Source organism: Prunus avium, chromosome 3 (genome assembly GCF_965620075.1).
Source record: "Prunus avium chromosome 3, drPruAviu1.hap1.1, whole genome shotgun sequence".
NCBI lineage: Eukaryota > Viridiplantae > Streptophyta > Magnoliopsida > Rosales > Rosaceae > Prunus > Prunus avium.
This window is the reverse complement of record NC_142286.1, coordinates 3,637,945-3,650,122: the sequence shown is the minus strand read 5'-3', so window position 1 is coordinate 3,650,122 and position 12,178 is coordinate 3,637,945. Positions and strand designations below refer to the sequence as shown.

The 12,178-nt window shown below is 36.3% G+C and overlaps 2 protein-coding genes across 2 annotated transcripts; both read left to right on the top strand.

Moving 5' to 3' along the window:
- Positions 1–1,534: 1,534 nt before the first annotated feature.
- HSP60-3A (heat shock protein 60-3A) lies at positions 1,535–8,380 on the top strand. The gene is made up of 17 exons (XM_088249819.1): positions 1,535–1,690; positions 2,150–2,281; positions 2,559–2,718; positions 2,894–3,069; positions 3,501–3,596; positions 3,691–3,795; positions 4,326–4,412; positions 4,528–4,617; positions 5,315–5,395; positions 5,476–5,544; positions 5,613–5,690; positions 6,762–6,857; positions 6,944–7,043; positions 7,123–7,226; positions 7,318–7,423; positions 7,838–7,916; positions 8,002–8,380. Exons 1-17 carry the CDS (start codon positions 1,631–1,633, stop codon positions 8,105–8,107), a joined length of 1,725 nt encoding a protein of 574 aa, XP_088105945.1. The 5' UTR covers positions 1,535–1,630; the 3' UTR covers positions 8,108–8,380.
- A 1,148-nt stretch (positions 8,381–9,528) lies between these two features.
- On the top strand, positions 9,529–12,164 carry LOC110759453 (Pentatricopeptide repeat (PPR-like) superfamily protein). The gene has a single exon (XM_021961506.2). The coding sequence runs from the start codon at positions 9,628–9,630 to the stop codon at positions 11,821–11,823; it is 2,196 nt and encodes a 731-aa protein (XP_021817198.1). The 5' UTR covers positions 9,529–9,627; the 3' UTR covers positions 11,824–12,164.
- Positions 12,165–12,178: the final 14 nt, after the last annotated feature.

Here is a 12,178-nt window from a genome sequence, read left to right as displayed (position 1 = left end):
TCAGTTTGTATTTGAGTTTGTGTAATGTGTAAGTAAAAATTTAATATTTGTGTCGGTGGGCGCGGCTTCAATAATTGAAGTTGAATTTTGAAGTTTGAACAGTGAGGAGGCCCCCAAAAGTATTTTTCTAGTAAAAGGAAGTGTTTTGGCCTGCAATGCATGTGTTTGGAAACATGGAAAGCACTTCCTCTGCTACCAATGACAGAATAGCATGTGCTACAAATATGTCATGATTGTTTCATCATTCATGGTTAGCAACTTAGCCCTGATAAATACTAGAAAAAAAATCAATTGTTGTAAAAACTTCTTATTCATTCATAATGAATAAGTTCGAGAAAGAGCGTAGAATGAAAACAAATGAAACACTGTCATATCAATTGGGCAAACGCACAAAGCCATCATCAATAGCAAATTCTCTCATTGGGTATAACCTACTAAGCACTTTGTTGACCAATTATCATTACCCATAAAGAATCCCATCATTCGTGCATTTTCATCCGAAGTTTTTATTCGTTTACCATCTCAACTGATCATTTAGTGTATCGTATAATTCTTCTTTATTGGATGGAAAGATTCACTTGTCTATAGAATCCAAATTTTCTGACCAAAGAATCCACATTCACACGACCCGTTTTGAGATTGTAGAAAGACTACATTACAAGCGATGTTTGCTAATAATAATTGTTATCTTTTGATTGTGATGTGCAAGAAGAAGCATTATCGCCACTAATTATAAAGTGCTTTATCTTATCAAACTTGGCATACAAATGAATATCTAACCTCGCACCATTTCCTTTTTTTTATTTTTTTTATTTATAATATATATATATATATATATATATATTTTTGTGAGGGTATGAAAGATGAAATTTCATAACAACCAGGCAAAAAAGGTTTAGGAAAAATACAAGGCCCACAAAACAGCAAGACACAAACGTATGACAAAGCATAATAACAACACTACTACTAGAAAGAGGACAACTAAAGAAGACGTAGTCATAGAGACGGCGATTCTTCTTCTTGGGATGCCACCATTTCTCGTTTAATTTATGTGTGCAGCTTGCACTTCACTTTTGGTTGTTGCTAAGGGTACATCGGCTTTATTTATATGACGAGCCAATTCAATCAACAGTCTGACAATATAACAAATTGAATTATATATGATTACCAAATATCACCATAATTTATGGTTAAATTTTTAATAAAAGTACAATGATCTTATATGTAGTGAATGTTGAGTATGGTGATAAATCTAAATTTTTTTGGTTGTGATGTGACTATAACATGTTTATATTTATCGATACTTTATAAACTCGTCATCTGTCCATAGTATAACACATAAATTGATAACACCAAACGAAGACTTACTACCATACAATAATTTCTCTTGATGATGATACATTAACATTACGAAAAAAAAAAAAAAAACGAAAGACCATTGGTCATAAATCTAAAGAGGCCCAATATGCTTAAGAGGCTCAAATATCTTAAGTGCAAGTCCAAACCCAAATTTATTCATCCTAAAAGTCTAAAACCCTACTAAAGCCCCTGACTTTCAAACCCAAAACACTGTTTTTCTTTGCAGACGCTTATCACTCTCATCAGTGTCTCTGTGAGTGCAATTCCGGCCATGTATCGAATAGCTTCAAAATTAGCGTCTTCCGTCGCTTCTACTACTTCCAGGAAATTGGTAGCTACTAACTTTCTATTCTTTTTTGCTCACAAATTCCATTTTCATTCATGGCATTTCAAACTATTTTGCTTTACATTTCTTCTTTCTTAAAACTCTTCAGGGAAAGTTTGCGGAAAAGGGAATGTTGCATTTTTAGTGTTCATGCTATTCTTTGGTTTCTGAGAAATGAAACATGAACTTAGTTTCGCACTGTCATATGATAACAAGCTCAATAGGACCACAAAGTTTGTAAATTTAGTTTGGTTTCTTTTCCTGCATTTTCTTAAAAACCAAACGGAGCATATGGTTATATTTGAAGGATCATAATTTGATTGATTCATTAAGTTGGGTGATTTAATATGAAAGATTCCAAGGTTTCTGAAATTTCTTTATTGAATATTTTTTGTTCATCAGTGCATTGCTGACTGATGGTTATGATCTTTTTTCTTTTGTTGGTTGTTGATGTGATTTGGAAAGGTATGTAGTAGGGTTATATGTAATAGGAATTATGTGGCAAAAGATATCAGTTTCGGGGTTGGGGCTCGCGCCGCTTTGTTGCAAGGTGTCTCTGAGGTGGCGGAGGCTGTCAAAGTTACAATGGGACCAAAGGTAATGGATTAATATTCTTGCATTTCTATCTAGGTTTGTTTTTTTGTCATACTTCATTAATATAATTTCCCTCGGTGGAGCTCAATGTGTAATGGACATTTCTTTACTAGTATAAATATAAGTTGCATGTGCAAGGAACAGTAGTGAGAACCAAATCTTGTGTAGCTGATGGGTGAAGTGAATTCTTTGTAGTCCTAGATTTGATTTCTTACAACGAAAGTGAAATACAAAATCACTGAGGTTTTATCTTTTGTCTCGTGCTGGTTGATTGATTCAGGGTCGATATGTGATAATTGAGAACAGTCACAAGGATCCAAAGGTCACAAAGGATGGTGTTACTGTTGCGAAAAGCATTAGTTTCAAGGGAAAGTACAAGAATGTGGGTGCTGATCTTGTGAAGCAGGTTGCTAAAGCTACTAATACTGCTGCAGGAGATGGTACTTCTTTCTCAAATCTATCTCATAAACATAACTAAATTTGAGGTTAAGGAATAAGCCTCCTGACTCAGGGACTTCACTTTAGTTGCACAATGGAAGCTCAAATGTCAAAATTGGTCATGTAAATTAAAATATTAAAGTCTTTCTCGGAGAGGTGTTGATCATCTTATTCCAGGTACGACTTGTGCAACTGTCCTGACTCAAGCAATACTCACAGAAGGTTGCAAGTCAATAGCTGCTGGGGTAAATGCAATGGATTTGCGCATTGGTATCAATATGGCAGTTGATGCTGTTGTTTCTGATCTGAAAAGCAGAGCATTGATGATAAGCACACCAGATGAGATTACACAGGTGATGTGACTTCTTGGAAAAAAAATGTTGAACTCCTAAACCATATTATACAGATCTTCCTAAGAGGACAGGAAATAGATGGGGATGTACTTTTAAAAAGCTCTTTAGTTTTGGTAATTGATAAAATCTTCTTCCTATAAGTTCAGTGAAAGTTGTGCTCTTAATCAGTCTCGTTAACTACACTTTATCTTGTATGACGGGTCTTTCCATAGAAACATGAGAGCAGTGCAGCCTTTCGAAACATGCTGAGGGTATTATTATAGTTTCTCCATTGAAATACCAATTAAAGCTTAGGTGGATGGTTTGAAGTGTTTGTTCTCATGCATATTGTTGATTGCTCTGACTGGATTTTCATATGACAAATAAGTTGCACTACATGTCTGAATCATTGTTTTATTGGACATTCTGGCTTGAATAATATTGTGAAATAGGTTGCTACTATTTCTGCAAATGGTGAACGAGAGATTGGAGAGCTGATAGCAAGAGCAATGGAGAAAGTGGGGAAGGAAGGAGTCATTACTGTTGCCGTGAGCATATTTTTATTTTTATTTTATAAATTGTTATGTTTGACAAACATGTGGGTTGTTTGTTAAGGTTCCTGAAATTTTCATATTTTTGTAGGATGGGAATACTTTGGATAATGAATTGGAAGTGGTGGAAGGGATGAAGCTAGGCAGAGGCTACATTTCTCCTTACTTTATCACTGACCAAAAGACTCAGAAATGTGTAAGTTTAGATATTTGCTGTAAGCAGAAATGTGGATTAGTTCCTATTCCTAATTATGATACAACAAAGTCAGCACTAAATATTTGCTAATGGATTATTGTGAACTTTTGCTTGTCTGTATATTCCTTAAAAAGAAAATTTACTTTTTTTAAAATTATCTCTTAGCACCAGAGGTTCTGAAAATATCTCAACCTGGCCATATTTACCCTATTATTCAAGTACTTAACTTTGGTCTTGGACTCTTGTGACGGTCCTGTTCATGTAGTTGCTTATGTATTCTCGTCTTTATTGAGTTGAAGGTTTATGCATTATCTATCTTGTCATCAGTTTATATATCTGTGGTCATTTTGTGTTTGTTTCTGCCATAGTTTTGAGGCTACTCAATTGTAAACTTTTGTAAAAAGTAACATGCTTTCTTTATTGTTTTTTCTTCTTTCCTTCGTGCTTGATCTTTATTTCACCAGTGTAATCTCTTAACTTATAATTTAATTTGACCTGTAATATGGAAGTTACAATTTTCATGTCTGCAGGAACTGGAAAACCCACTGATTCTCATTTATGAAAAGAAAATTTCAGACCTGAATTCACTTGTGAAAATACTAGAGCTGGCAGTAAACGTAAGTAGCATGTTTCTGATTGTTTACCTTTAATGTTCAACGGTGAGTAAATAATCATTTGAAATATGGATAAGATATTCATCTCTTGCTCCTCTTTCCATCTAATTTTAAACAGAAACTTAGACCACTTCTTATTGTGGCCGAGGATGTCGAAGGTGATCCACTTGCTATGCTAATACTCAACAAACATCATGCTGGGGTTAAGGTGTGCTTTTGACTTACTGTGCAAGGTTCATCATGCATCAGATGATACAAAAAGTATATGTCGTTTCATTTTCAATTTCAATTATATGAGTTGGTTGTGAAATACTAAACATTTTGATAGCCAAATGTGTCTTCTAGAGGCAGCATGGTGTTGGTAGATATGTCTTTATCTGAGAACATGTATAAGAAGACATTTATATCTACATATCTCTTTTGAGAACATGTATGTCTTACCCAACAAAAAAAAATGTATTGATTGTATTGGAGATGCATCTCATCATAGTGTGAGAGAAGAAATATCAGTGATGTATATATATATATATATATATATATCATATATGTTTTCATGCATGCATGGCTGCATTTCTGCATTTTTTCTTGGGAAGTGTGATTTATTATCTGCCTAGAAACCCTAAGGGGCTGTTTTGAATGCAACCATATGAGTTGAAGATATAACATGAAAGGAAATTGTTTGCAGGGAACTACTAAAAAAATTAAAATATTACAAAGTATTTCTCTTAAACTAGGGTCCTAAATTTTTCCTTACATATTATAAATGGATGAATAGTGTATTGTTTTGGAAAGTATCTATACATATGTTTTACGTTTGATGTTTTCCAATTAGCATGATGTTTTGACATAAATTTTGTACTTTTTCATGTCAACATGCACTGTTGTAACAAGTGGAATATTGTTAGGTTTGTGCTATCAAAGCTCCTGGTTTTGGGGAAAACAGGAAAGCTAATTTAGACGATCTCGCCGTTCTTACTGGGGGAGAGGTAATACAGTTTCAAAGCATTAAATTATATACATGTTGACTTGTAAGTTGTAGTAGTGTAATTATGCATTCGTTATACAGGTTATCACCGAAGATCGTGGTTTAACTCTTGACAAAGTCCAGTTTGAAATGCTTGGTACTGCGAAAAAGGTTTGCATTTTCACTGCATGATATGTTTTACTTATATGTCTGGCAAATCATGACCAAATTTGTAACAGGTGACTGTCTCTCTTGACGACACCATCATTCTACATGGAGGTGGGGATAAGAAACAGATTGAAGAAAGATGTGAGGAGGTATACCCTTACATAGATTTCCTGTTTCTAATGATGTCGGTTAAACTTCTAGTGATATATTTGTCATATGTATTTCTCGTACAACTTATTGTCAGTTATGTGAATCACGGTGTGTGTTTTTTTTTTTTGGAATTATAACTTGATGTAAAAATTTGAATATGTCCTTAAATTAGTTATATGCATGTAATGTAAAATTTCCCGCAAATTCTTGCACATGATTAACTATAACCTTAAGCACTATTTTTATTCATCTGGTTCTACTGAATGATACTATCGTTCACTAAATATTTATACAAGCATAGGTTTCTCTCATACTGAACAGAACTCTATTTCAACTCAACTGAGATGAGCGACTGTTTGGCCCCTTCTTCAGGGGCATCATTTCTCCTAGTTTTTGTGTTTTGGAATGCATGCTTTAGATCCAAGGACTGCCCTATGATAAATCTTGTATGCTGACTGTTACAATGCAAATTAAAGAGTCAGGTTGTTAGAAAGTTACAAAGCAGTTATAACAACACTGCTGCTATTCTTCTAAGTCAATCCTTATCTTGTGTAACAGAAATACCTTGCATGTTGTTTTTAGAAAGTCTTATTAATTCATCTAGCAGGCAGTAGTGTGCCTTTCTAGGTTCACACCTTTTAATAATAGGTGTCTTTTCCCCCCTGCAAATTTACTTTTTGTTATTGTTATGTATTTTCCCCATTGGAGGAAGTCCTAGCTTAAGTAGTCTTGGAACAAACAACTGATTTTCCAGTTAAAAAGACCCAAAAGATTTATTAATTGCTGAATATGAAGATCCTTCAGAAGTGTTCCTCAAGTTTTTTTTCTTTGCAAAACAGCCCAGGTTTCTCATATTGTACTTCCTGAAACCATCTGTAAAATTGTAAAATATTTGCTACTTCCTGATATTTTCTTAGAGTTGTTTAGCTTTATTCATGATTAAAATAACTTTTATGAATTTTAAAGAGAGAGCACCGTCGAAGGTAGATCTGATATTATCAACTGATAAATTAGAGAAAGCACCGTCGAAGGTTTTTGAGCAGTCTAATAACACTAAATATATTTTACAGTTGAGAACAGCAATGGAGAAGAGTACCGCCATGTTTGACAAGGAGAAAGCACAGGAGCGGCTGTCAAAGCTATCTGGTGGAGTTGCTGTTTTCAAGGTATGTTATTCACCTTTATGAATTGCTGTCATGTGTTGCGTATTTTATGCTATCAGATACTATATCATATCTTTTTCTTCTAACAGGTTGGAGGGGTTAGTGAGGCAGAAGTCGGGGAAAGGAAAGATAGGGTAACAGATGCTTTAAATGCTACAAGAGCAGCTGTGGAAGAGGGTATTGTGCCAGGTTGGTTGATTTTGCCATTTGTCAGTCAAATATGATTTCATCTCTCCCCGCATAATAACAGCACGAGTGTTGCCTTTAGGTGGTGGTGTTGCTCTCTTGTATGCTACAAAAGCTTTGGATAACCTTCAAGTGCAAAATGAAGACCAAAGAAGAGGAGTACAAATAATCCAGAATGCTCTTAAGGTTTACTTCTATTGAGTCTCTTGGCATTTCTTTTTGGGGGTTTATTTTTGTAAGTTTTCCTGACGGTATACATATTGTTTACTTGGAATAGGCACCTACATTCACTATAGTTTCAAATGCTGGTTTTGATGGTCCACTGGTTCTTGGTAAATTGTTGGAACAAGATGATCCTAAATTGGGTTATGATGCTGCCAAAGGTTGGTTTTTCATTTTCTATGTTGTTTTTCTTTATTTCAATACTAACATCTTGGCCAACTTTATGACATTTATTTCCTGTTCTTGAGCTCTATCGTTTGTAAACTATCTTGATTTTGTTGTTATTTGGTTTGATTGATTAAAACGGAGGATTCCGTCTTTATGTTGGCTAAGTTGAGTTGTTCTTAAACACTTTGCTCCCAATTACAGATGAAAAGCACTTGAAATATGTTCATTATATAACAAACTGATATCAGAAAATAACTTTTGAGTTCCTATGCTTGCTTTGTTATCAATTTTCATCGTTTCGGTGAGATCTTATCAAAGTTTCAGCTTCTGAACGTATTCGCAAGTTTGGCTGTTCTGAACATTCTCCGCTTCTTTTCCTGCTGCTTAATCGTGGTGCTTGTGAATAGGTGAATATGTTGACATGGTGAAGGCTGGAATCATAGATCCTCTGAAAGTCATTAGAACTGCCTTGGTAGACGCTGCCAGGTGAAATGGGTGGTCTGTTTTGTGATAAACGCTTTTGTTATGTGGTGTTCTGCTATCTCAAAAAGGTATGCGTTCTCTTTTGCAGTGTTTCGTTGCTGTTGACAACAACTGAGGCAGCTGTGGTGGACAAACCAAATGAGAAAAAACCCCCCAGCCGTGTGCCAGATATGGATGCTTTGGGAGGCTACTAACTTGTAAAAGTCACTAAATTGAACAGCAACATCATGGAGTGTGTTATGTAACAATATAGGGCCTTGTGTTATCTATTTTTCTAGAACTATAAATATTTTGATACGGGAATTCAGTAGTCGATATTGAAAGGCAATGGCAATTCCACAAGTCATTAATAATAATTTAGTTTAACAGCAACATCATATGGAACTGGTGAATGATTCTTTACTGAAAACGTACTCATATTAGTTATACTTAATCTATTGTAATAATATAACATAATTATGATTCTATGATCATGATCATTTGACCTAGTGGCGCTACGTCTTTATTTTGTTTGAGGAGTTCAAATTCAAATCCTATGGAGGATGGATACACTAAATGAAATGAGAAACTATGATAAGAAAAAAAAAAGTATATTAACATGTAAATACTTCAAAAATTCAAATTTAAAAAAAAGGATAATTTTTTTAAGGAAAGAAAAGCTAGTTCTTTTTAAATATTGGGTTATTCGCAGCAATGGTCCCTCAATTATACTCGTAGTTACAGTTTGGTCACTCAATTCAATTATTAGTTGCAGAGGTCACTCAAGTAGGTGGTTTGTTGCACCATTAGTCCTTCCGTCAAATTCTGCTAAATTTTCTGTCAAAAGTGAGGATAAATTCGGAAATTCATCCACAACCCTCCATTGCTGCAACCTAATCCTTGCCGACACCAAAAAATTCAATTAAAAAGAAGCTGCACAACAACAAGAATATTTTCAAATATTCATAATAAATACCTTCATACCAGCATAACCCACCAACCCCTCTTCCCTCTCAACCTCTCGATGGTTTGCAAACTAACAGCGAACCGAGTCTAAGAAAGATTCCTCTTGTGCCGAACCTATGGTTCAACCTTCCATTCTTGTTTGCTCCCTCGGGGAGGTCCAAAGATTCATCATTTCAACACTTACCCTTTTTCGTTTTTGTATCAAAAGTTCACAAATTTTAGCACCCATGAGTCAAATTTAGTGGCTCTTGCAAAAGGGTCGGGTTTTAAATTGGTGTATTTGAATTGGGTTCGAAGATTATGGAAGACCGATGTGATTTAGGAGAAGGGAGGTTGAGAGGGAAGAGGGGTTGGTGGGTTAGGGTTTTGAAGTTTTGTGTAGCAGATCCGTGGGAATTTTTATTATTTGATATTCAATTTGAATTTCCAAATTTACATATTTACAAAATTTGAAGTTGTGGAGGATAAGGCGGGTTGTGGATGAATTTCTGAATTTACCCTCATTTTTGACAAAAAATTTAACAGAATTTGACGGAAGGACTAATGGTGCAACACAACACCTAATTGAGTAACGTCTGCAACTAATAATTGAATTGAGTGACCAAACTGTAACTACGGGTATAGTTGAGGGACCATTGCTGCGAATAACCCTTTTAAATATTCAGCTGCTTCGAACAAGTTATCTCTCCCGCCAACTTATGAACTTCTGATAGAACAACCACCAATTCTTGATGACAACGGCTCTGTTTTTTAAAATCTCAACTTCTTCATGCTTCATGCTTCGTCTCAACGTTTCATATCAACCTCTTCGCGTCTCCATCATACCCATTTCCGTTTCCCACCAAATCTTAGCCGTTCTTTCTCTAAACCCCGCCATATTCATCAGACCCAGATCATATCACACTCGTCCTGTACCACCCACAATGAATTTCTTGATTTCTTTGAATACCTTCTTCGGCAATGCACTGGACATAAACAGTGCAAACAAGTTCATGCCCAAATTATCGCCACCGACACGTCTCAGTCGGAATTCTTGGCCGCCAAACTTGTGACTGCTTATGCACGCAGTGGGCTTATCTTTGATGCCCAGAAATTTTTTGACACCGGCCCAGTTGAGGGCAGATCAAACTTGCTCTTGTGGAATTCAATTCTTAGAGCCAATGTCTCTCATGGGTTCTATGAACAAGCACTCAAACTGTATGATAAAATGACAAACCTTGGGGTTTTGGGAGATGGGTTTACTTTTCCTTTGGTTATTAGGGCCTGTGCGTTTATGGATATGCTTAAGTTGTCCAAGAAGGTGCATAGTCATGTTTTACAAATGGGTTTTCAGAATCATCTTCATGTTGTCAATGAGTTGATAGGAATGTACGGGAAACTTGGTCGAATGGATTGTGCCCGCCGGTTGTTTGATAGAATGCGTCTTAGAAGCTATGTTTCGTGGAATACTATGGTATCCAGTTATGCTTTTAACTATGATTGTGATGGTGCTACTGAGATGTTTAGGAGGATGGAGTTAGAGGGGTTGGAGCCGAACCCTGTTACTTGGACTTCATTATTGTCAAGTCATGCTCGCTCTGGCCGCCGTGAAGAGACCATACAGTTGTTTGGTATGATGAGGGTTAGAGGAGTTGGGACTACTGCTGAGGTGCTTGCTGTGGTGTTATCCATATGTGCTGATTTGGCTGTGGTTGACAAGGGTAAGATGATTCATGGATATGTTATAAGGGGTGGTTTCAAAGATTACTTATTTGTGGAAAATGCGCTAATATGCATGTATGGAAAATGTGGACTTGTAGAAGATGCAGACAAATTGTTTTTGGGGATGGAAAGCAAGAACCTTGTCAGTTGGAATGCTTTGATCTCATGTTATGCTGAATCTGGTTTGTGTGATGAGGCTTTCACAATATTTTCCCAGCTGAATGATCATCCATTTATGAGACCTAACATCATAAGTTGGAGTGCTGTTATTGGAGGTTTTTCTTCCAAGGGACGAGGAGAGGAGTCTCTAGAACTCTTTCGGCAGATGCAGAGTATAGGAGTAATGGCCAATTCTGTCACTATATCCAGTGTTTTATCTGTTTGTGCTGAATTAGCAGTACTGAATCTTGGTAAGGAAATTCATGGTCATGTGATTAGGGCTTTGATGCAAGCTAACATTTTGGTTGGGAATGGCTTGGTTAATATGTACACAAAGTGTGGAAGTTTTAAGCAAGGGCATCTAGTATTTGAGAATATTGACAGTAAGGACTTGATCTCATGGAACACTATGATTGCTGGGTATGGGATGCATGGACTTGGTGAGAATGCTCTAAGAATTTTTTACCAGATGCTCGAATCGGGATTCAAGCCAGACAACATAACATTTATTGCTGTTCTTTCTGCTTGTAGTCATGTCGGGCTAGTCACTGAGGGTTGTCGCCTTTTTGATCAGATGATTGGAGTTTATGGTATAGAACCCCAGATGGAGCACTATGCATGCATGGTTGATCTTCTTGGCCGTGCTGGGTTATTGCATGAAGGAAGCAACATTGTGAAAAACATGCCAATGGAACCCAACGCCTGTGTTTGGGGTGCCCTTCTCAATTCTTGTAGGATGCACAAAAATACAGATATCGCAGAAGAAACTGCCACCCACATTTTCAACATAAACACAGAAATTACCGGGAGCTACATGCTGCTGTCCAATATTTATGCTGCTAGCGGGAGATGGGAGGACTCGGCAAAGGTGAGGATCTCAGCAAAGACAAAGGGATTGAAGAAAATCCGGGGGCAGAGTTGGATTGAGGTGAAGAACAAAGTCTTTATGTTTTCAGCAGGGAACACTATGCAAGGAGGCTTGGAGTTAATTCATGGTATCCTTAAAGACTTGGCGCTTCAAATGGAGAGTGAGGGCTATATACCCGATAAGAGAATCATTCAACAGAACGTTGACAAAGAGCTGAATCTTATGGTTGAGGCATAGTGAGAGAGGCTAGACATAATAAATTCAACTCCAGTTTCAATACCAATTTCTTCTCGAAGGTGACAAGTGATTGCTTAGATTATATGTTATTTTTGCTAAGATGGTTAGATGTATTGTCTTTGTAGATAATTCCCATCTTCTTTATAAATGGCAATTAACTCACCCAACTGAGTTACATTAATTTCTTTTGCTTTCAGAGACTTCTGGTGAGCAAATTTTTTTTTCTTCTTAACTTTGGGTTAAAAGTACCGAAAGAGGAACATGGTTAGACTCTTACTCCAATTACACTTGGGTCGGGGTCTGGGCCCAATTTTTGATTTTGGGTTTAATTAATGGAGCGTCCGGTTTTTCTTGG

Coding starts and splice junctions, on each gene's coding strand:
- LOC110759453 (XM_021961506.2), top strand. CDS start 9,628: ATGCTTCATGCTTCGTCTCAACGTTTCATATCAACCTCTTCGCGTCTC.
- HSP60-3A (XM_088249819.1), top strand. CDS start 1,631: ATGTATCGAATAGCTTCAAAATTAGCGTCTTCCGTCGCTTCTACTACT. Junction 5,691..6,761: donor TTGAAGAAAGATGTGAGGAG/GTATACCCTTAC, acceptor TATATTTTACAG/TTGAGAACAGCAATGGAGAA. Junction 7,227..7,317: donor TAATCCAGAATGCTCTTAAG/GTTTACTTCTAT, acceptor TACTTGGAATAG/GCACCTACATTCACTATAGT.